Below are 24,508 nucleotides of genomic sequence, written 5' to 3'. Positions count from 1 at the left end.
CGACGGTTATCACCTCATCAGTAGCACGGTTCCGATAGCTGAGTTACAGACGGCATGGGCAGACATTATCTTTGCTAGACTATGGTTTGGTGTAGAGAGACTTATGCTTGAGGGGGACTCTGCCATGGTGGTTGTCTGGTTATATGGGTAGCCATTGTCTGTGGTAGTACACCCTCTCATTTATAATAGCCAGTGTGTGGTGGGGAATTGCCTTTTTATGAAGGTTCGCTACATGTATCGAGAGGCCAACAGTACTGCTGACTAGATAGTCGCTTATGTGGCAGAGCATACCAAAAAAATGGTGTGAACCGAGATCAAAGACCTTTCATTGGTCTTCAAGGATATTTTTTTTTCTGATCGTTTTAGATGTATTCATATTAGATTTGCATACACTATCCGGCTTATCAAAAAAAAAAGTTATTTGTGTACCAACTTCTAAACAGAAATGCCTGCAATACAAGATGGCACAGTTGAAAAAAGTAGGTTGTATAGTGGCTGAAGTCTATTTATCTCATGCCTTGTCAAAAGATCTCTCAGTGGAACACACCACCTCAAATTGTCAAGTTCCAGAATGACAACACCAGTAATTTGGTTTTAATGTCCATGCATAAAGGTCCTCAGATCTAGAGCAAAGAGGAATTGAATCAAACCAAGCATCTTCCTAGAATATAATTGACATCCATTGTCACATTTAAAAGCCACACAATTTCAAAAGGCATCATTCTTTATATAGATACCTTTCCAAATGGGAGATAGCTCTAAAATAGACTTCCACATTCCCAGACCACCTTGTTATTTGGATTTATAAATAACATTCCACTTCATTGGGCAATGAAAACCACTAATAGTGTCACAACCTTTCCATAAGAAAGCTCTTCTCATTTTATCAATTCTACTGATAACCCATTTTAGTAGTTTGAAAATGGATATGTAATATGAAGATAGGACTGACCTAACAGAGTTGATCAAGATTACTCTACCTCTCAAAGAAAGTAATTTCCTTTTCAAAGATGCAAGTCTCATACTCACTTTTCGATCAAACGTTACTAATATTGTTTGCGAAACTTCTTAAAGTGCAAAGGCAAGTCTAGATAAACATACTAAAACTCTCCCTCCTTGCAATTCATCTATGATGCAAAACTTAGAAGTCTTCCTAAAATCATTCACGTTCATGCAATGAATGGAGCTCTTGTGGAAATTTATTTTCAACCCAAAAGCACTTTCGAAAGCCAACAATATCACCTGGGCTACGAATATACTTTTGTGTTTCTCTGCATAAAACAGAAGCATATCATCTGTAAACCATAAACTCAAAATGCCACCAAACTCCTTTAGGTGACCAATCTCCTCAGTCAACCATATTGATGCCGCTTGTTTGAGTAGTCAAGCAAGAACATCTATGGCTAGAATGAAGCTAGAAGGAGAGATTGGTTCTCCTTGCCTTAACCCTTGCCTGCATATGATCCATTTACTTAGTGTTGCATTCAAGAGAAAAGCAATGGAAGCTGCCGAAGAAGACGATGAATTCACCCAATCCATCTGATAGGAAAGTCTCTAGTACACAACACTTCAAAAGGAAACTCCCGATTCAACTTATCAAAGGCCTTCTCAACATACGACGTTTTCATTCAATGATATTTTGATGTGTGTTACTAGGTTCGATCTCCCAACCTTGGAATACAGACAAGGGTGGTATAACCTCTCTTGCAATAAAAAAAAAACCAGACATATTCCATTCTATCTGCACATCCATATTACCATAAATTTTGTCAACTTTGCTATCAAAAATTTAAGTATCCTTTAGGCTGTAACTATTGCACACCAGGACAGAATTCTTTATTGCACTTGGCCCAAGGGAGTAACTGATACCATTACTCTCGGGACTACAACTACAAAGCGAAGGAAAAAAATATTCTATAAAACGGATTAAGAGTCCATGTGAAGACCAAAAGTGCAGTTCAGCACTCTAGTGATTTATACCATAGTTAGCAGAGATGCGAACGTCGCAAAACCAAGGGAGAGAAATGTGACAGAGAGGGGTAGGCTGCCTTTATCCTTTCGTATGAAAAGAGCTTCATAAATGGGCAAATGGATGGCTACGACCAGCCCGCAGAGAAGAATTTGAATGAATAATCGCCCAAGATCCATAATTCCCCCATCTACCACCAGCCTTCGGAGTCCTCCCACCAAGCAGAAAAGATTTAGCATTGCAATTGCTGCTATGATAACAAACATTGAGGATGATGACCCGAATTCCATAACCTCCTGCTCGTACCTTTTAGAGGCATCGCCATCAGACACCTTTGCCGTGATTGTGAAACCCATCTTAGAAATCCCCAGCAACTTTAAGATGGTAGCAATGATGCCATAAAGGAATGAGGTGGTCCTCCTCAATATCCACATCCTTTGAGAGTTCCACCATCCAGCCAAAGTGTTACCACATTGCAGTGATTCGACGAGCCCATGCACATGTTTCCCAATGGTGACATAGGCAAAGGGCACGAACCATGGGCTCGTGATCTAATTTTGACATCAGGATATTCGTGTTAGGATTTGTTCAAACATGCATATATGCTCGATAGAAGGGAAAAAGAGAGGCATATCTGTACCTTTGGGAATAACGAGATGCCTTTGAGGAGGCAGAGGGAAGGGATCACAAGGTAATAGAGCGTAGGGAGTGAGTTCGGAGCCCACAAGCCGAAAACGCAATAGCCCATCTGAAGTCCTAGCTTGATTTTGCCACGACCAAGTATGAAGGGGCAGTACTTGGAAAGAAAGATTTGGAGAGTCCCCTCACTCCATCTTTTGTGCTGCACCAATGATTCTGCTAGTGTTGTGGGAGCAACACCTAGAAAGGCTTTCCTTTGAAGATTGATGAAGACGGACTTCCACCCCCTACATTGAATTAATAGGCCAGTGATGACATCCTCCACAGCACAGTCATACTTCAGTCCAATCTGCATTAAATGACAAGCAGATAATGTACAAGCAGATAGATAGAAAGATAAATAGATGGGTAGATATATCTAGAGAGAGACCTCCTGTCCCCATTGGGTGTTGTGCTCATAGGTGCAGGTCAGAAGGGACTTTACTCTCTCTTCCAGTATGCAAGCACTTCTAGTGATTTTCCTCTCAGCGCCTCTCTTCCAATCTTCCTTGTAGTCCTTGCTATACTTTCTCCCACAAAGGATCTCTCTTCTGTGGAAGCATCCAGTGCCAATATAGATAGTTCCTCCCCAACCATCCAAGCCAGGGTGGTCCAGCTTAAGAGACATTCAAAAATGTTTTGTTATTAGCTCCATGTGTGATTTGATAACAAAATCCATACTAATTACTTAATTGGTATTATGCTCCAAACTGGATATAGCAACAATCTATGTTGTGAAACTTAGTAGAGGACTAGAGAAACAAAGCTGAAACCTCGATTGTGGGGAGCCTATGCTAGTACTTACCTGAGTGATCACATTAAGGGAATTGTCATAGAGATCATTCTTGGTGATATTATGAAAGACCTGGGGATATTGTACAAAGCCAATGTCATGACCCTTCTCTTCATCCAGGAAGAAGCACAATGCATGTCTGATGGACTCCGAGTTGTTCGAGTACATATCACAGTCCATGTTGAGGATGATCGGACTGTTGCTTATCTCTGATGATGCCCTTATCTGCACATCAGATTGCATTGCTGAAAGATTTTTATTTTTTTCATAAATTTAATTTCAAGAACGTAATAACGTTGCGTTGTTTAAAACATCCTCTCATAAATATAATTTCAAAAATAGTAACAATAGTAACAGTACCAGACGCTTTCAGGCTACTACGATAGCAACACCTAAAGATTCCAAGCATGAAAAGTTAGGTCAAGTGTTTGAGTCTCAAATCAGGTGCAATATTCAAGACCCATTTACAACCGATTCTAGATTGATCATGTTCTTCTCAAAAATGATAGATTGTGTCTACATTGTGGTCTATCTAATCAGAGGACATTAATCGAACATCTGATCTGCTACTTGCTTTCATCATAGTCTAAGCCCAGGACTGCTTATAGGGCTCAACTAACTGCAACAGGATCTGAAAGCTCATGCATGCGAGGGAAAAAAGAAAGAAATTAATAAAAAGGAAAGCAAGCCTATCTCCCTAAAATTGCAAAAGAAATCTAACATAATTATATTACCAATGCGTTCATAGCCCCTGCTTTGAAGTTATGATGATGCTGAGGTCTCTTCTCTCGTGCCATGTACACCAAAGTTGGTAATGCATTTCCATCGCTGTCTATTGAACCTTGTTCTCTCCCATCAATTAAGATCTAGAAAAAGCAACAAAGAAAAAGAATATAATTAGCCAGTGAGACGGCTCTAATCGCCCCACATTTGAAGGATGGGCACAACCTCTAAACCATAGCCTAGTTTAGTTCATCCATAACTTATGCTACACAGATCCAAAACACCTTTTATGATTTCACCAATTACATTTCCTACTCTAGCAATACATTAGATTGATTACTACAGCAACGAACCAAAAGGCTCTTCCTGCAGTCCAGCAAAGAGTTCGAACAACAAGTTTAAATTTCCATTATAAAATAATTCAATCATCCCAACTAGCAATACTTGAAAAATTCAGACCTTGAAGTCATGTCCGAATTATCCCATTATAAACTAATTCAAAATTCCACATAGTGATGGTTGTTTTTTTTTTTTTTTTTTTGGATCAGACAGAACCCACATACGCGTCTAGTATGAATACAACCTATTGCGGCCAATCCCCTCGTCGTCTGATCTCCGGGAACGAGCGCCTGCAAAAGAAAGTCCACGCTGACCGGAGGTAGCTCCGGCAGGGACCCTCCGACGGTCAAGTCAGAGAGGAGACTAGGCAACAGTGAAAAGAAAACAAGGAGCTCAACGAGAGAGAGAGAGAAGGGGTTCAGGGGGTTTCGAATCGACCTCTAGCACTGTTGCCTTCCCCGATATATATATAGTGGAGCATGGTATGGCGCCGTCATTAATGGCGCGGACAATTGAAGAATTGTCAACTCACTGAGGATTGTCAGAGTCGCCGTGAGGATGTCAAATCGCCGTGAGGCTGTCAAATCGCCGTGGGGCTGTCAAATCGCTAGGGTTGACCCATGCCTTAGGTGGGATAATGCCCCTAGGCGGCAGTGCCGCATGCCGTTGTCAGGGCTGACAGTTTCTGACAGCCGTACGGCATCTGAGGGAGCCGACCGACTATAGGTCGGCGGCTGATTGAGGGACATCGGGTGAAAATTCGGGGCCCCTCCGATAGTTAGTCGGGCGCGTTGCCAGAGTCGGGCGTCGGACTCCATAGTGCAGCCGATCAAGAGAGAGAAGAAGGTCCGCCCGACCGATGGGCCCGACGATGAGTCGGCGTGAGTGGGATCGATCGATATTCCCCAACAGTTGCCCCCCTCCACTCCTGAGTCAGACGGTGCGCTGGCCAATGTCTTTGTTTGGGCTGCAGCGTCGAGCGAAAGGAGTGGATTCTCACCGTATTAAGTTCTGATTCTGACGACCGTACCGTGGGTTGATATGGTGCCATGCGCCCCATGAATGCCAGGCGATTCACCGACGTCAGATATCCCGTTGGTGTCCCGTCGGTGTCAGACGTACTGTCGGTGTCAGGTGTCCTGTCCCATCGACGTCAGACGTCCCACCTCTTTGGAAATGGAAACCGTCGTTCCCGCCGCCCCTTCGGGGATATGAAACGTCACGGCCTCTGCGCCACGTGGCAGGTGGCTATTGGGCCGGGTTTGTTCGAGCGGATGGAGGTGACGTGGCTTGATCTGAGGATGGGTGCGTCGAACCGTCGGGCCGACAGACGGCCCGAATGACGCCACGTGGCGCGATCTGGGAATCCCTCATTGGTCGTGCCTTCAACTCGACCGTCGGGGGTACTATATATACAGGGTCGCCCATATCCAGATTTCTACCCCCCCATTTTGCCGTCGAGACTCTGTCCGCATAGTCCCCCGTTCCAGGTACTCATCTCCGCTTTCTTTCTTCTTAGGAGTTCTCTCTTTTTCTTCTGAGGGCCTTCATCGTCTTCATCATCTTCTCCCTTGTCTTCTCACAGTCTCCTCCTTCTTTTTCTTTATTTCCTGTCTTCTGTTTTAGTCCATGGCCAGAACATCTCCAAGAGGAGGTCGGTCAGGAGATCCGACCGACGACCCTCAATCGACCCCGAAGGTGGAGGCCTCTTCATTTTCGGGGCCGAACGTCGATCGGCTCCGGGAGCAATATTGCATTACGGAGCAATTTCGGCTGTCCGCCCCTGGTGCCAATGGTCGGGTCAATAGCCCGCCTGAGGGCCAGGTGGCCTTCTACGTTGAGGACCTTCGGGCCGGCCTTCGCTTTTCGATTCCGGAGTTCGTCCGAAACGTACTTGACTATTACGGGCTATGCCCGGCGCAACTCGCGTCGAACTCGATTCGGCTAATAGTCAATTTTGCTCTGTTGTGTCGGCTTTTGCCGACTGACCCTCGGATTTTTCTCTTCCGAGCCTTCTTCGTCCTCCGACCCCACCCTAAAGCCCGAGGGTGGTGGTACTTTAATCCTCGGAAGGGGCTTTCTTTCATCACCGGTCTTCCATCGTCGATCCATGGATGGAAGAACCAATTCTTCTTTGTTTCCTCTTCTATCCCTTGGGGGTTCCCTGCCCGTTGAAAGAATCTCCGAACCCAACCGAACGAGAACAGTCGGGTGGAAGCCGAGGACTGGAAAGACTTCCACCGTCTGAAAGACATTTCGGTGTCGAAGCAGAGGGAGCTCGTCATCGAGCAGGCCCTGTACGACGTCGGTCTCAGTCCGGTCCCTCGCTTAGGTCGGTTTTTCGTCTTCCTTCTCCTTCCTTCTTTCCTTTCCTTTATGATGTTGACTATCTGTCGTCGTTTGTAGATATGCCACCGAGGTCGAGACTGACGGCAGCCGACGTACGGCAGTACGCCGTACGGAAGAGGCCGGCACAAGGGGTCGGGCCGTCGCGGCCTCCCAAGAGGCCCCAAGTAGCTCCGTCGAGCGAGCCGATCGGGTCGGAGGCGGAGCCCGTCATCGCACTGTCGGTGCCGATGGTGCTCGTCGAAGTCCCGTCCGAGGGACCATCGGGCGAGGGCACAGCCTCGCTCGAGAGAAGGGCGGTCGAGGAGTCGGTCGACGGTGCACCGGCTACTCAGCCGGCAGAGGAGGATCGGGAGGAGGCGTGCGAGCCCGAGCAACCCGCGCCTGTTGCCGCTGCGCCTTCAGGGGAAACTCGGTCGGGCTCAAGCTTCCCGTCCTCCTCCGACATCAGGGCCTAGGTTTCCGACCGAGGGAAGGCCCCGATGATGTCCAACGACGAAGGAAGGTCGGTCGGTGGTGGGGGGTCGACCGACTTCCCACTTCCCGAAGGTGCGTCGGGCCTGGCCAACCATGACTTGGCCAGAAAGCTGTGTCAGGCGCTCCTTCTCCCGGCCGACATTGAGGCCATGAAGAATCAGCGGATCTCCGATATGCTGTCTTCATTTTACCCGATGATGATCTGGGTGAGTTTCTCTCTTCTTTGTTTTCATTATTGTTTCTGTGAGTTCGGTCTTCTAACGGTCGGTCTTGTTTTGTGCAGCTGGTTTACAACATATCCGAGCTAGAGGCCGGATATCGAAAATTTGGTGATCTGTGCATGGCCTGGAGAGACAAGATCGTGGCCGCTGAAGCCGACAGGGTCATTCTGGTCGACCAGCTGCAGCAGTCGATCGATCGGGAGGGCCAACTTGAGGGGAAGGTCTCCCGACTCACAGAGGAGGTCTCCCGACTCATGGAGGCCTTGGCGACTTTGGAGTCCGAGCTACAGTCGACCTGGGATGCCAAGAAGAAGTCTCAAACCGTCTGTCGGCTTCGGCACGAGAGGGACAGCTTCTCCAAGGAGCTGAAGGCCGAACGCGAGCAGCTTCGAGTAAGTCTCGGAAACCTCGCTAAGGCTGAAGAAGGTCTGTCCGTCGTCCAGGCCGACGCAGACATCACGAGGGCGGAAGCGGAGTCGGCGAAGGAGGCCATGGGTCGGGCCATAGAAGACTTCTGCGACTCAGAAGAGTACCGGGAGGAACTTCTGGAGAGCGGCTTCCTCTCGTACCGAGTGGGGTACGAGGATGCTCGGAAAGCCGTTCGAAGCTTGTACCCGAAGCTTGACCTCGACGGCATCGTTCTGCCAGAGTCGGAGGCCCCAGCTACGGAGGAGACGACCGACCCACCACCTAGAGGCCTCACCACCAGGGCGGAAGCCGAAGCAGATGCGGAGCAAGCCACCGAAGATCAAGCGGCCCCGACTCTTGGAGCCCGAGCGGGTTCGCCGACCGTCCCCAGCCGTCATCTAGTGGAAGAGGCTGACTCTGAGGACTAGTCGGTTTTTCATTTTTCCTTTACTTCTGCTTGTCATACTTGTATTCAGGCTTCGGCCCAGTTTTGTAAACTTGACCTGAACTTCAATGAAATCAAAGTTAAAGTCTTTTGGACTTGAACTTTTCTTCTTTGTATGTCTCTCTTCTTTCATGTGTCGTGGAATGCTTTTGATCACATAAGTCGCTAGCTCGATAGATTAGTTAGGATGTTCGGCAACGCATGCCGTCACGAAGGCAGAGCAAATCCTGACTTTGGATCAGCCTCCCGACTGTCGTGTAATCCGACGATCGAAGGCTTAAGTCGGACGTCCGTCGCTCGGTTGTGAGTCGGGCATGTTTGTCGAGTTGAAAGCCGACCGACCGTCGGGCAAGACTCGATGGTCGGAGCATTTCATGGGGTCCGACAGTCGGATATCTTTCGATGCATTCAGTCGGATGGTGTCCGACGTGTTTAGTCGGGGAAGCGATGATAAGTCAGATCCCGATACCCTTACATCGGGTACTTATATCGCGTCGCGTGACAGACGGTGGTAAGCTGAATATCTTTCGACCGATCGTAGCTTGGTCGGTGAGTCATGAACGCGACAGTTGTCGCATCGTGTGATAGACGATGGTAAGCCAAATATCCTTCGACCGGTCGTAGCTCGGTCGGTAAGTCGCGAACGCGACAGCGGTCGCACCGGCATTTTGCCTTTCTTGGTCGGGGCTGTGTTGGCGAGTTAGCCGATCGTTTGGTCCGAAAGTTCGACCGTAGAAGGAGTGTGACTCCCGTTGTCATGGATATTTCGGCCTTTGTAAGCGTCCGATGCATCATCGGCGATCGGGCCGTCAGTTTCTAGCGGGGCGCTGAGTTCGAGTCGGGACATAGGGGCTCATACCCCTTGGCGGGCGCCGACCAATAGTCGAAGAGTTGAGATTCCAGACTCTGAAATTTGAAACTGAACTTGTATTCCGAGTGAACAGGTACAAAGTTCATTGGTGATACAACTTTAGGTTGTCGGCATTCCAGGTCCGGAGAATGGGGTTCCCCTCCAGGGTCTCCAGTCGGTAAGCTCTTGGCCCGTAGGTGTCCGCTACCATGTAGGGCCCTTCCCAATTCGAAGCTAGCTTCCCTTGGTCTAGAGGCTTTGAGACTTCTGCCTTTCTTAGGACTAGATCCCCAGGCCTGAAAAGCTTTGGCTTGACCTTGGCGTTGTAATATCGGGCTACTTTCTGTTGGTAAGAAGCCATGCGAAGTTGAGCCTCGCTCCGAAGCTCGGGGAGGAGGTCTAGGTCGGCTCTCCGGCACTCGAAGTTGTTCGGCTCTTGATATTACTCGACACTAGTTGATGGCAGTCTGATCTCGAGCGGTATCGTTGCCTCCGTCCCATAGACCAAACTGAAAGGTGACTCCCCGGTCGGAACACAGGGGGTCGTCCGGTAAGCCCACAGGACGGAGCTCAACTCCTCGACCCAGAGGTCTTTGGCTTCATTTAGTCGGGTTTTGAGCCCGTGTAGTATGATCCGGTTGGTCACCTCGACCTCACCGTTGGACTGTGGGTGCCCGACCGAAGTCAGTCGGTGCGTGATGTGAAACCTCGCGCAGAAGTCTCTGAAGTCCTGGTTGTCGAACTGTCGCCCATTGTCGGTGATAATGGTATGCGGTAATCCGAACCTGAAGATGATGGACTTCTGGACGAAGTCCTCCATCTTTCGCTCAGTAATCTGCGCCAGGGGCTCGACCTCCACCCACTTGGTGAAGTAGTCGATGGCGATGACTATAAACTTCCTTTGGCCAGATGCCGAAGGGAAAGGATCGAGAATGTCGATCCCCCACTGGGCGAAGGGCCATGGGGCGACAATAGGAGCGATTTGGTTAGCTGGTCGGTGTTGCACGTTGGTGTACTTTTGGCATGGTTCACACTTCCGGACCAACTCAGCCGCATCCTTCCTCATGGTGGGCCAGTAGTAATCTTGCCGCAGGACCTTGTAGGCCAAGGATTTACCCCTCAAGTGACTCCCGCAGATCCCTTCGTGCACTTCTCTGAGTGCGTAGTCTGCGTCGGTCGGTCCCAAGCACCTGAGCAAGGGAAGGGAGAACGACCTTTTGTAGAGTCGGCCATCCATTATCACATATTGGGAGGCCGACCATCGGAGCCGCCTGGCCTCTGCGGGATCTTCAGGGCTAATCCCGTCGGTCAGGTACCGAACAATCGGATCCATCCAGCTTGGTTCAGCCGTCAGTTGTAGCACCTCCTCGACCTTGTCGATGCTCGGTCACTCGAGATTCTCCATGAACGTTCGGCCCAAAGCGTCGTAAGTTGAAGTCGCCAGCCTGGAGAGTGCGTCGGCCCGGACGTTCTCCGACCTGGGGATATGGGAGATCTTGAAATATTCGAGGCGCGCCATAAGATCCTTCACTTTCTAGAGATATTTTGCCATAGCTAGATCTCTTGCCTCGAATTCGCCTTTGACCTGCCCCACGATTAGCTGAGAATCGGAGAATACCCGGAGGCTGTCGATCCCAAGTTCCTTCGCCATCCTCAAGCCGGTGAGGAGCGCTTCATACTTGGCTTGATTATTGGAGGCTTTGAAGTCGAATCGGAGGGCGTACTCAGTGACTACCCCCTCCGAGTTGGTGAGCAGGAACCCAACCCCGCTCCCCTGAGCATTTGAAGCTCCGTCGATGTGCAGTACCCAGGTGGACACCGGGTCAGGCTCGAAGACCGTGGTTCCCCCGGGGTTCTCACCTTCCGATCCTTGGTCGGTCGTTGGGCATTCTGCGATGAAGTCGGCCAGGACCTGGGCCTTTAAGGCAGGTCACGGTCGGTACTGTATGTCGAACTCGCTGAGCTTCATCGCCCACTTCGTCAGTCTTCCCGATGTGTCGGGCCGGCGCAATATCGCCCTCAGGGGCTGGTTGGTGAGGACCATAATGGCATGCACCTGGAAGTATGGGCGGAGTCGTTGCGCGGAGACGGTCAGGGCAAAAATCATCTTTTCTGTCTTCGAGTATCGAGCTTCAGCACCGCGAAGCACTTTGCTGGTGTAGTATATAGGTTGATGAATTCGGCTCTCGTTCTCTCGGACGAGCACCGAACTAACCACCTCGGGGGAAGTGGCCAAATAGAGATACAGTGTCTCCCCGACCTCTGGCTTCACAAGCAACGGCGGAGAAGCCAGGTACTCCTTCAAATCCTCGAAGGCCCGTCGGCACTCGTCCGACCAAGAGAAGCCCTTCACCTGCCTCAGGGTCTTGAAGAACGGGAGGCATCTTTCGACCGATCGAGAGATGAATCGACTGAGAGCAATGATTTTTCCATTCAGCTGCTGGACCTCCTTCTTGGTGTTCGGGTGGTGCATGTCGATGATTATCTTGATTTTCTTGGGGTTGGCCTCGATCCCTCATTGCAAAATGAGGAACCCGAGAAACTTCTCTGAGGTCACTCCAAAAGCGCACTTAGTCAGATTCAGCTTCATTCGATGTTGTCGTAGAGTGCGGAAAGCTTCTTCGAGATCTCGAACATGATCTGCAGTCTGCGCACTCTTTACCAGCATGTCGTCCACATATACTTCCATACTGCACCCGATCTGGTCTTTGAAGACCTTATTAATGAGTCGTTGGTAGGTGGCTCCGACGTTCTTCAGTCCGAAGGGCATCACTCTGTAGCAGTAGAGGCCCTTGGGGGTCACGAAGGCAGTGTGCTCCTCATCTTCGGGCACCATTCGGATCTGATTATACCCGACGAAGGCGTCCATGAAGCTGAGCAGTCGATAACCGGACGTCGCATCCACCAGCTGGTCGATCTTCGAAAGTGGAAAGCTGTCCTTCGGACAGGCCCGATTCAAGTCAGTGTAGTCGATGTAAATCCTCCACTTTCCATTAGCTTTCTTCACCATGACGACATTGGCGAGCCAATCGGGATATGTAGTTTCTCTGATGAAGCCTACCTCAAGTAGCTTGTCCACTTCTTCGTCGATGGCCTTCTATCTTTCAGGAGCAAAAGACCTTTTCTTCTGCCTCACCGGCCTCATTGTTGGGTCGATGTTGAGTCGCTGCATTATTGTCTTCGGAGGGATGCCCGACATATCTGCTGCCGACCAAGCGAATATGTCGGCGTTGGCCTTCAGCAGCTCCGCCAACCGTCGTCATTCTGGGTCGGGTAGTTGAGACCCGACCCATACCGTTCGGTCGGGATTCTCTGCTATTGAGATGGGAATGAGCTGTTCGGCCGGTTTTCTCCGTTCTTCCTCCTCCCGTTGGTCTAGCTTGTTGATCGTCAGGGAGTCCTTCAACTCCTCGCTTTGAGCGGAGATCTGAAAGCATCGACGAGCGAGCTGTTGGTCTCCGCGTATCTCCCTGACTCCATTTTTGGTCGGAAACCAAACCAGGAGATGATACGTCGAAACTATCGCCCTGAGGGTGTTCAGTCCGGGTCTTCCAAGTATGGTGTTGTAAGCCGAAGACACTTGGATGACCGCAAAAGTCAAATGGACTGTGCTTTGTCGTGGTTCGGTGCCAACTGTCATGGGCAAAGTAACTTCTCTTTCCATCGTGACAGCGTCCCCAGCAAAGCCTATCAAGGGCGTAGAGACCTTCTTGAGTCGGTCGATCGACAGTCGCATCCGAGAGAAGGTCGAGTAAAACAGAACGTTCGTTGAACTTTCATTATCTACAAAAAAAATTTTTACATCATAGTTCGCTATTGTTGTCGAGACAACAACAGCATCGTTGTGGGGAGTTTGGATGCCCCGAACATCATCTTCTGTAAAAGTAATTACGTCGTCCGGGCACAGCTTCTTCGTCGGCTCCCCTCCGACAGACGTCCCCAGGCCCAGTCGTTTAGAAATCATATTGATGACCCCGATCGTAGGCTGATTAGCCGTCGCTTCTTCAGTCGGCTGGGGTCGTCGGTCGGCAACGGGTTGAGTCGGCGGATTCCTCTGGAATTTATCGAGATATCCTCGATGGATGAGAGCTTCGATCTCATCCTTGAGCTGGATGCATTGCTCGGTATTGTGGCCGTGGCCTCGATGGAATCAACAGTACTTCCGTCAGTTGAGGACCTTTGCCTTCAGAGGCAGAGGCCGTCGCAGGTACTCTTCTCCTTCGATCTCCATCAAAATCTGCGCACAAAGAGCAGAGCGAAGAGTGTAGGAGTCGTACCTGGGGCGTGTCGGCCTTGGGCTCCGCTGTCGGGGCGACCTCTGGTTCCGCTGTGGGGGTGAGACCCGACTATCGGTCGGGGGCCTGCTGGGCACGGCAGGGTCCCGACCCTTTCTTCGCTTCTCCTTCGGGCCCTTGAACTCGGTCAAGCACCGGTCGGAGGCTCCTTCATCCGCGTGCATGTACTTGTATGCACACTCCAATAGTTCGGCATACGTCCGAGGGAGGGTCTTGTCCAGGGAGTAAGTGAATTGGGATGTCCTTAGCCTCCGTTTCATGGCCGAGATGGCTATGTCTTCGTTGAGGTCCCGGACCTCAAGCGTGGCCGCGTTGAATCGCGTCACGAAGTGTCGGAGTGTTTCATTTTCTTCCTGTTTGAGGGAGAAAAGACTGTCCGAGGTTCGTGACGGCTTCCGACTGGTGCTGAAGTGGGCCATGAAAGAGTGCTCGAGCTGCCCAAAGGAGTGGATACTTCCCGATCAAAGATCGGAGTACCAAGCCCTGGCAGCTTTGCGGAGCGTGGCGGGGAAGCCGATGCAAAGGAGAGCGTCGGTTGCCCCTTGAATCGTCATGAGAGCTTTGTAGCTCTCCAGATGGTCGATTGGGTCGGTGGAGCCGTCGTAGGGCTCCACGTGCGGCATCTTGAACCGACTGGGGATCGGTTCGTCGAGGATGAGTCGGGAGAGAGGTTGGGTGGTCTGAAAGTCGATGTCGTTCGAGGACTTCTGCCCGTCCACCTGCAGCTGGGCAAGCCGACGGTCGATTTTCTCGAACCTGCGTTCGTAGTCGTCGATCCGTTGGTGCTCGGAGACCCCAAGAGTGGAGTCTCCGGAAGAGTCCGAGAGAGAGGCGGACGGCGTTCGCGGTCGCTTCTCCTTCCTTGCTCGTTCCAGCTGGGAGGGAGAAGGCCGTCGAGATCGATGGGTGTCGCGCCGCGGCCGCCCCTCCTTCTCTCGATAGGAGCGCTGTGGTAGGTGCTCCTGCGGAGGCGACAGAGACCGATGCGGGCGTCAGCGGCTGCTCCTGGAGGGCATCGGACGTGCCGTCGATTGCCCGGTCGGTGAAGGCGGCAACCGGATCGGTTGTTGCTGAAGGCTTTTGACCGCATCCGTCAGAACGGTCATCTGCCGCACGATCGCTGGGATCTGCACCTCTGTGGTCACCATGGGGTGCGGAGAGCTAGGTTTCACCATGGAGGGTGGAGGAGAGGCCTCTTCCCGGTGGGAAGAGCGCCTCGTCGATCCAGTGATCCTCGATCGCTGAGCTCTTGTCTTTGTCATCTTGGAAGATGTTTCAAGTTCCATGGGGGTCGCAATCCCTGGTGCTGTCAATGAAGCACTAACTTGTCACTGCGTCCCCTTCCTGGCGCGCCAATCTGTTGCGGCCAATCCCCTCGTCGCCTGGTCGCCGGGAACGAGCGCCTGCAAAAGAAAGTTCACGCTGACCGGAGGTGGCTCCCGAGGTGGCTCCGGCGGGGACCCTCCGACGGTCAAGTCAGAGAGGAGACTAGGCAACAGTGAAAAGAAAACAAGGAGCTCAACGAGAGAGAGAGAGAGAGAAGGGGTTCAGGGGGTTTCGAATCGACCTCTAGCACTGTTGCCTTCCCCGATATATATAGTGGAGCATGGTATGGCGTCGTCATTAATGGCACGGACAATTGAAGAATTGTCAACTCACTGAGGACTGTCAGAGTCGCCGTGAGGGTGTCAAATCGCCGTGAGATTGTCAAATCATCGTGGGGCTGTCAAATCGCTAGGGTTGACCTATGCCTTAGGTGGGATAATGCCCCTAGGCGGCAGTGCCGCATGCCGTTGTCAGGGCCGACAGTTTCTGGCAGCCATACGGCATCTGAGGGAGCCGACCGACTATAGGTCGGCGGCTGGTTGAGGGACGTCGGGTGGAAATTCGGGGCCCCTCCGACAGTTAGTCGGGCGCGTTGCCAGAGTCGGGCGTCGGACTCCATAGTGCAGCCGATCAAGAGAGAGAAGAAGGTCCGTCCGACCGATGCATCCTCGGTCGGTCGGCAGCCGTCGGTCGGTCGGCAGCCATCGTTCATGTAAGCCCGATGATGAGTCGGCGTAAGTGGGGTCGGTCGGTATTCCCCAACACAACCAATTAATAAGGCCTTATTTTGTTCTTCCAGGTGTAGTAGTACCTGAATGATGGGTGGATGATTCCGCGAAGTCATCCCCGAACTCCATTCAGAAAATCCTTTATTTGCTCTGAGTTCTTCAGGGATTTTGCCTAACATTACCACCGAATCGATGCGATCTGTCATCTCTTCATATAGATTCTGCAAAACGGAAATATGATGACAAGTTAATTTACTACAAGCGTTCCTTCAATGAACAAAGCTTTTTTTTCACAGCAAATCAGAAATTAAGGTTGATCATGGGCCGGCTAACTGGTAAATATTTATAAAAATTGAGCCATGCCACTTGGTCATCCTATTACCTTCATGGAAGACCATTCAGTGGGGTTGCATGCATCGGGGGGGTTGCATAATTTGGAAAAATAGGCAGCTGGTGACCGTGGCTCCACATTATATTTCTTACAAAATGGAAGCCAATGCTTTGCAAAGTGAGATGCTTCCCAAAGGCCATAGAAGGTCAGAACGGACCCAGCATCATCAGAGAGGTAGACACTGATCTTCTCGGGAGGGTAATTGTAAGCCATTGCTGATAGGACCGTAGAGACGACTAGGGTGGGCGGCTCTGCAATAGGGTCTGCAGTGCATACGAATATGTCTACGTTTGGCCACTCGGTTTCATCTCTGTTTAAAATGACAAAAGTAAGAAAGTTATACATCAATGCACTTGTCATGCATAGAATGCACAATTTACATTCGTCATGATTTTTTTTTTTTTTTTTGAATGCACGAATGATGTAATGTGGGGAAATGATATAACGCAGAATATTTTCATTGTAGAAACTTAGGTAGTGGAATTCGCACCGTAATGGTAAAATTAAAAAATAATTGAGTTGGTAAAATCATAATTGATTTTTGTCACCGATTCTCTGGATATAATTGAGCTTTCATCATAATATCGGCCAGACTGTCTCTCATCCTGCTTTTAAATAAATGAAATGGTTTTGGTTATGCAAGGTAGACTACAAAGTAGAAATAAAAGTAAAACTACAAGGACAGGTTTAGTCTTATCAATCTTGCCCTCTTCTTGATTTTGATCGGACTCGTTGAGAGTACGATTTTTTTTGGTTAGAAAGTCTATGTCATAAACCAAGATAAGAGTAAAATAAAGACAGATTTAGGTCCGTCATTTGGACCAGAATCCAACTCGAATAGACACTAAATTTTATTTCTTCAATCCGGAAGTAACGGCACAACCGATTGCCCGACTTACTGAACTTCCATCACATTTGATCTTAAAAATTGCGATCCTAACAACGGAAGCCCAACATCGGTTTGCTATTACCTCAACCTAACGCACCTGGCCCGTGCCCCATCCTTATGTGGTGGGTATTTTGCAAAGTTCATTTGGTTGAAGATTATCTGATATAAGAAAATAAATTTTATATCAAATTATCATATTTGATAAAAAAATTTAAAAAAATGATAAAATAAATGATAGATTCTATGCGGATAAAAGAATAAAAGAAATATTATCAGTTTATTTCTCACCATAGATTACTGAACGAAGGTAATACAAAATTATCATTTTTTTAATAGAAATACCATCATGAATATTATATTAATATTATATTTGTTATGTTAATATATTACAAGTATATTAGTCCTTAAATATTTATCAAAATATTAACTTTAATAAACATTATATATATTTATTAATTAGTCATTATAATTAATATAATAAATTATTGATGATAATTCATATATTAAAATATTAAAAACTATTATTTATAAATAATAATATAACTAATATATAAATATATTTGTTAATATATATTAGTAAAAAAATTACATTAGTATTTCTTCAAGTCTGGGTCACACTTAGACCTCAAAAGTTTTAAAAATGTCAATTGGCCACAAAAATTTTAAATTTATTGCAATATAGTCTAACTGTCTATCTCCATTAAAAATATTATCATATAAGGATCATATGATAAATAACTTTTTGTAAAATTTCGGTATTGTCGTTCTTACTAACCTAGCAATAAGCTATTATTTTGGTGGTAATTAATACGAAGGGGTGGGAGAGTAACGCTTTAAGTTCTGTGTCAGTGGATGAATGACAAGATAGAGCGCTTTAAGATCTGTGCAAGTTGATGGGTGAAAAGAATGAAATACTTTAAGATCTGTGCAAATTGATAAATTATAGAGGATGAAGTCTTTATCAACTATATAAGTAAATAAATAATAAAGAATGAAGTACTTTGAGATCTATATATGCAAATGCATGATAAATTGCTTTGAGATTTGTGTAGGCTGATGGATGATAGAGGATGAACTACTTTGAGATTTGTGCAAGCAGATGAATGACAAAGTGTGAAGCACTTCAAAATCCATGTAGATGGACGAATTAATAATAAAAGATAGAGTACTTTGAGATCTATGTAGGTAGATAAATGATAAATAACTAAGTACTTTCAAATTTGTATGGCTATTGGATGATAGGGGACAGCACACTTTGAGATTTATGGATGTGGTTAGATAGTAAAGGATGAAGTACTTTAAGATCTGTACAGTAAATTAATAATAGAAGATATAATATTTTAAGATCTATGTAATTAGTGAGATGATAGAGATGGAATATTTTAAGAGCTATGCAGGCGAATTGATCATAGATGAAGCGCTTTGAGATATATGCAAATAAGTGGATCACAAAGGAAGCACTTTGAGATCCGTGCAAGTAGATGGATGACAAAGAACTTAACTCTAAGAGTTGTGCATGTAGATGGATAATTGAAGCTGGAGCATTTTAAAATCTGTGTTGGCAAATGAATGATAAAGAATAGAGCACTTTAAAACCTATGCAAGTGGATAAATTATAGATAATAGAGTATTATGAGATCCATGTAAGTGGATAGATAACAGAAAATTGAGTACTTTAAGATCTATGGAGGTGGATAAATTACAGAGGATAGCCTATCTGAATCAAATTAAAATATTTTTTGTCTTCTTTCTCACTTTGTTAATAATGTTAGTATTCAAATTGACAGATATGTAATATTACAACAAATTTGAAGTTTTCATGATAAATTGATACTTCTTAAATTTTTAGAGTCTAAGTATAAATGATACAAACTTGAAGGGATGTCTATAATTTTTCTAAATATTAATTTTAGTGAATAATTAATAAATATTTATTAATTATTAATAAATCTAACAATAGATTTGTCAAGAAATAATATTTATTTACTAATGAACATATTTAGAAGATTTATAAATAATATATATTTAAATATTAAAAATGTATTAAAATCTATTGATAACAAGATATATATTTTCTAATAGATATATAATTAAATTAAAAATATTCATTAACTCATGTAAGTATATCTCAATATTTGAAATGGTCTCTATATTGATAATTTTTATGTCATAAATTATAAATAAATAGATCGAACAAAAAAATTACTAAATTATTTATTCAAGAGTATTGTTGAAAATTTAGCAATATTCTAGTCAAACATAATAATTATTTTGGTACCATTATTTGAAAATAATTCTTTCATCAACTAAATATGATAAAATTTATTTTTTTATATAAATATTTTTAAATAAAATAACTTTTAAGAATTATCAAATTATGCCATAAATAGTTGTACATCCCTTGATGGCTGTTACATTATTGGAGAGTGACAGCTGTTCATGCACACCATGCAATCCAATAATTCCTTAATGGCCATCACATTATTTAATAATCCCTTAATGGCCGTTACAGTATTTAAGAGAAATCTATCCATAGCTTCCAATTCGATAAATATATTGCCTTGTTTAACATGGTCATCTTTATGATTGAATGAAGTGCTAACTATCAAAAAAAAAGGTTACAGCTCTCTATAGCGTCATCCGGCTCGCTTAACCCTCCTTGGCGTTGATCATGTCACCATCTATCCCAACCTAAATTCAACCCCTTACTTTGTCGGCTACTACCCATTCCGTATTCTGCTAGGCCACCCATCCACAACCATCACCAGAATTTTAATTCTAAAACTAACCCTCCTCTCATGCTCCCTCTAAAACAATAATAACTATGGTAGGATGCCTTATTCATGCATTCTTTTGCTTCCTTCTGTGTACTTAAAAAAAAAAAATTATATTCTTTTATTGAAAGATAGGAATAAAATGAGTTTGCGATAAGATCAAATTAGGATCAGTCCTGGATCAAAAATAATTTCAATAAAAAAATCGATAGGAAGAAAGAGTTGTTCCCAACTTAATTGCCCCATATATAACAGGAAAAAAAAATAAAGAAAAGCCTATGATGCCATTCAAAACTGTCATAGCAGTACAAGGATGGTTCACATTTTTTGATGGAAAACGCTTTTGTGACACATGGCGTAAGGCATTTTATTGATGCTAGGCATGAACCCCAAAATATTTTCGTTCCAATAAGACTAAGCAGCCCTGATGATCGTTCCAAGAACAATAAAAAATAAAGTGAACATATAACCACTGGTTTGCATCCCTGAAAATTGGTAATTTGGCTGGTTCACATGGAGAGCTCGTCGCCGAAATTGATATCTACTTAAAAACTTAAAAAAAAATTCGTTTATCAATGAATTCTTATTTCATATAAATTATATTTCATAAAATTTGGTCTTATGAAACTTTGGAAACTGAAGCAGTATCCCCTTAGAAAACCAATATCCATGGTCGTACAGCTTTGGATGCTCCATTTTTTTTTTTTCGCTTATCAGGAAAAAAAAAAGGAGTGACGGTTTGAATGTTTATAAACGATTCTCTCCAACATATCCTGATGAAGTCTACCGGTTCTGAGTTTCTGACTTTGGGCCAATGGGCATGTTCTTTTCTCTCTCCTAGGAAAAAAAAAAAAGGGAAGCTAAGAAATATATGGGCATGTTAATTATGAATGAGAATATTACCGCTGAGAGAGCTTCTCTGTGTGAGTGTAGTAATAGATGGGGCTCCAGCGTACTGACTGAGTGATGATCCAGTAGAAGCCGAACCAAAGCTCGGCTACAAATATCCCAATCCATGCCCATCTCCCTTGCTCTCCCCATCCTGGGACATGAGTTGCTCTATAGAACCATATCAAACATATGCCCACCAACATGGAGCATGCAAACAACTTGTATGCAAGCCTACCTTTTGCTTGCTTTGCTTCAAACAGAGATTCATAACTCTCTCCCATCTCTCTCTCTCTCTGTGTTTCTCGTTTGTGCTCATGAGATAAGTTGGTTATATATATAGTGTTCAATAAATACTTATTCAGCATGGATGATAAGTAAATAATATCCTCATGAGAGTGTGGATTAAAATTGTCTGGTAATCTAATTATCAAATTATGCCATAAATAGTTGTACATCCCTTGATGGCTGTTACATTATTGGAGAGTGACAGTTGTTCATGCACACCATGCAATCCAATAATTCCTTAATGACCGTCATATTATTTAATAATCCCTTAATGGCCGTTACAGTATTTAAGATAAACCTATTCATAGCATCTAATTCGATAAATATATTGCCTTGTTTAACATGGTCGTCTTTATGATTGAATGAAGTGGTAACCATCAAAAAAAAAGGTTACAGCTCTCTATAGCGACATCCGGCTCGCTTAACCCTTCTTGACGTCGATCATGTCACCATCTGTCCCAACCTAAATCCATCCCCTTACTTTATCGGCTACTACCCATTCCGTATTCTGCTAGGCCACCCATCCACAACCACCACCAAAATTTTAATTCTAAAACTAACACTCCTCTCATGTTCCCTCTAAAACAATAATAACTATGGTAGGATGCCTTATTCATGCACTCTTTTGCTTCCTTCTGTGTACTTAAAAAAAAAAAAATTATGTTCCTTTATCGAAAGATAGGAATAAAATGAGTTTGCGATAAGATCGAATTAGGACCAGTCCTGGATCAAAAATAATTTCAATAAAAGAAATCGATAGGAAGAAAGAGTTGTTCTCAACTTTATTGCCACATATATATAACAAGAAAAAAAATAAATAAAGAAAAGCCTATGATGCCATTCAAAACTGTCATAGCAGTACAAGGATGGTTCACATTTTTTGATAGAAAACGCTTTTGTGACACATGGCGTAAGGCATTTTATTGATGCTAGGTATGAACCCCAAAATATTTTCATTTCAATAAGACTAAGCAGCCCTGATGATCGTTCCAAGAACAATAAAAAATAAAGTGAACATATAACCACTGGTTTGCATCCCTGAAAATTGGTAATTTGGCTGGTTCATATAAACCACTGGAGAGCTCGTCGCCGAAATTGATTTCTACTTAAAAACTTTAAAAAGAAACCATTTATCAATGAATTCTTATTTCATATAAATTATATTTCATAAAATTTGGTCTCACGAAACTTTGGAAACTGAAGCAGTATCCCCTTAGAAAACCAATATCCATGGTCGTACAGCTTTGGATGCTCCATTTTTTTTTTTTCGCTTATCAGGAAAAAAAAAAAAGGAGTGACGGTTTGAATGTTTATAAATGATTCTCTGCAACATATCCTGATGAAGTCTACCGGTTCTGAGTTTCTGACCTTGGGCCAATGGGCATGTTCTTTTCTCTCTCTTAGGGAAAAAAAAAAAGGGAAGCTAAGAAATATATGGGCATGTTAATTATGAATGAGAATATTACCGCTGAGAGAGCTTCTCCGTGTGAGTGCAGTAATAGATGGGGCTCCAGCGTACTGACTGAGTGATGATCCAGTAGAAGCCGAACCAAAGCTCGGCTACAAATATCCCAATCCATGCCCATCTCCCTTGCTCTCCCCATCCTGGGACATGAGTTGCTCTATAGAACCATATCAAATATATGCCCACCAACATGGAGCATGCAAACAACTTGTATGCAAGCCTACCTTTTGCTTGCTTTGCTTCAAACAGAGATTCATAACTCTCTCCCATCTCTCTCTCTCTCTCTCTCTCGTTTGTGCTCATGAGATAAGTTGGTTATATATATAGTGTTCAATAAATACTTATTCAGCATGGATGATAAGTAAATAATATCCTCATGAGAGTGTGGATTAAAATTGTCTGGTAATCTAATTATCAAATTATGCCATAAATAGTTGTACATCCCTTGATGGCTGTTACATTATTGGAGAGTGACAGTTGATCATGCACACCATGCAATCCAATAATTCCTTAATGGCCGTCATATTATTTAATAATCCCTTAATGGCCGTTACAGTATTTAAGAGAAACCTATTCATAGCATCCAATTCGATAAATATATTGTCTTGTTTAACATGGTCGTCTTTATGATTGAATGAAGTGGTAACTATCAAAAAAAAGATTACAGCTCTCTATAGCGACATCCGGCTCGCTTAACCCTCCTTGGCGTCGATCATGTCACCATTTGTCCCAACCTAAATCCATCCCCTTACTTTGTCGGCTACTACCCATTCCGTATTCTGCTAGGCCACCCATCCACAACCACCACCAGAATTTTAATTCTAAAACTAATCCTCCTCTCATGCTCCTTCTAAAACAATAATAACTATGGTAGGATGCCTTATTCATGCACTCTTTTGCTTCCTTCTGTGTACTTAAAAAAAAAATTATATTTTTTTATTGAAAGATAGGAATAAAATGAGTTTGCGATAAGATCGAATTAGGATCAGTCTTGGATCAAAAGTAATTTCAATAAAAAAATCGATAGGATGAAAGAGTTGTTCCCAACTTTATTGCCCCATATATAACAGAAAAAAAAAATAAAGAAAAGCCTATGATGCCATTCAAAACTGTCGTAGCAGTACAAGGATGGTTCACATTTTTTGATGGAAAATACTTTTGTGACACATGGTGTAAGGCATTTTATTGATGCTAGGTATGAACCCCAAAATATTTTCGTTCCAATAAGACTAAGCAGCCCTGATGATCGTTCCAAGAACAATAAAAAATAAAGTGAACATATAACCACTGGTTTGCATCCCTGAAAATTGGTAATTTGGCTGGTTTACATGGAGAGCTCATCGCCGAAATTGAAATCTACTTAAAAACTTTAAAAAAAAATTGTTTATCAATGAATTCTTATTTCATATAAATTATATTTCATAAAATTTGGTCTCATGAAACTTTGGAAACTGAAGCAGTATCCCCTTAGAAAACCAATATGCATGGTCGTACAGCTTTGGATGCTCCATTTTTTTTTTTTCCGCTTATCAGGAAAAAAAAAAAGGAGTGACGGTTTGAATGTTTATAAATGATTCTCTCCAACATATCCTGATGAAGTCTACCGGTTCTGAGTTTCTGACCTTGGGCCAATGGGCATGTTCTTTTCTCTCTCTTAGGGAAAAAAAAAAAAGGGAAGCTAAGAAATATATGGGCATGTTAATTATGAATGAGAATATTACCGCTGAGAGAGCTTCTCCGTGTGAGTGTAGTAATAGATGGGGCTCCAGCGTACTGACTGAGTGATGATCCAGTAGAAGCCGAACCAAAGCTCGGCTACAAATATCCCAATCCATGCCCATCTCCCTTGCTCTCCCCATCCTGGGACATGAGTTGCTCTATAGAACCATATCAAACATATGCCCACCAACATGGAGCATGCAAACAACTTGTATGCAAGCCTACCTTTTGCTTGCTTTGCTTCAAACAGAGATTCATAACTCTCTCCCATCTCTCTCTCTCTCTGTGTTTCTCGTTTGTGCTCATGAGATAAGTTGGTTATATATATAGTGTTCAATAAATACTTATTCAGCATGGATGATAAGTAAATAATATCCTCATGAGAGTGTGGATTAAAATTGTCTGGTAATCTAATTATCAAATTATGCCATAAATAGTTGTACATCCCTTGATGGCTGTTACATTATTGGAGAGTGACAGTTGTTCATGCACACCA

General features: G+C 44.7%; 1 protein-coding gene across 3 annotated transcripts; it reads right to left on the bottom strand.

Moving 5' to 3' along the window:
• Positions 1-1,730: 1,730 nt before the first annotated feature.
• Positions 1,731-24,319, bottom strand: LOC114912601 (cellulose synthase-like protein E6). 3 transcript variants are annotated; one of them, XM_073261597.1, is made up of 8 exons: positions 24,015-24,319; positions 15,981-16,299; positions 15,682-15,819; positions 4,175-4,306; positions 3,453-3,665; positions 3,039-3,263; positions 2,610-2,957; positions 1,731-2,520 (listed from the first exon to the last, which is right to left on the bottom strand). In XM_073261597.1, the coding sequence occupies exons 1-8, from the start codon at positions 24,281-24,283 to the stop codon at positions 1,975-1,977; spliced, it is 2,190 nt and encodes a 729-aa protein (XP_073117698.1). In that variant the 5' UTR covers positions 24,284-24,319; the 3' UTR covers positions 1,731-1,974. The 3 variants fall into 3 exon arrangements, with proteins under 3 accessions (XP_073117698.1, XP_073117696.1, XP_073117697.1); XM_073261595.1 differs by lacking the exon at positions 24,015-24,319 and adding an exon at positions 22,295-22,598; XM_073261596.1 differs by lacking the exon at positions 24,015-24,319 and adding an exon at positions 20,556-20,860.
• Between the last annotated feature and the right edge of the window lie 189 nt (positions 24,320-24,508).

The sequence above is a fragment of the Elaeis guineensis genome, chromosome 8, assembly GCF_000442705.2.
Source record: "Elaeis guineensis isolate ETL-2024a chromosome 8, EG11, whole genome shotgun sequence".
Lineage (NCBI taxonomy): Eukaryota > Viridiplantae > Streptophyta > Magnoliopsida > Arecales > Arecaceae > Elaeis > Elaeis guineensis.
The sequence above is the reverse complement of the archived record's forward strand: the minus strand, read 5'-3'. Positions and strand labels throughout refer to the sequence as shown.

Bases quoted from the DNA above. Each gene is read 5' to 3' on its own strand.
- LOC114912601 (XM_073261595.1), bottom strand. From the start codon at position 22,596: ATGAGCACAAACGAGAGAGAGAGAGAGAGAGAGATGGGAGAGAGTTAT. The intron at 4,307-15,681 runs GTACTACTACAC...TGCTTTTTCTAG, and splicing joins ATCATCCACCCATCATTCAG to ATCTTAATTGATGGGAGAGA. The intron at 3,666-4,174 runs GTAATATAATTA...TCTGATGTGCAG, and splicing joins CAGGGGCTATGAACGCATTG to ATAAGGGCATCATCAGAGAT.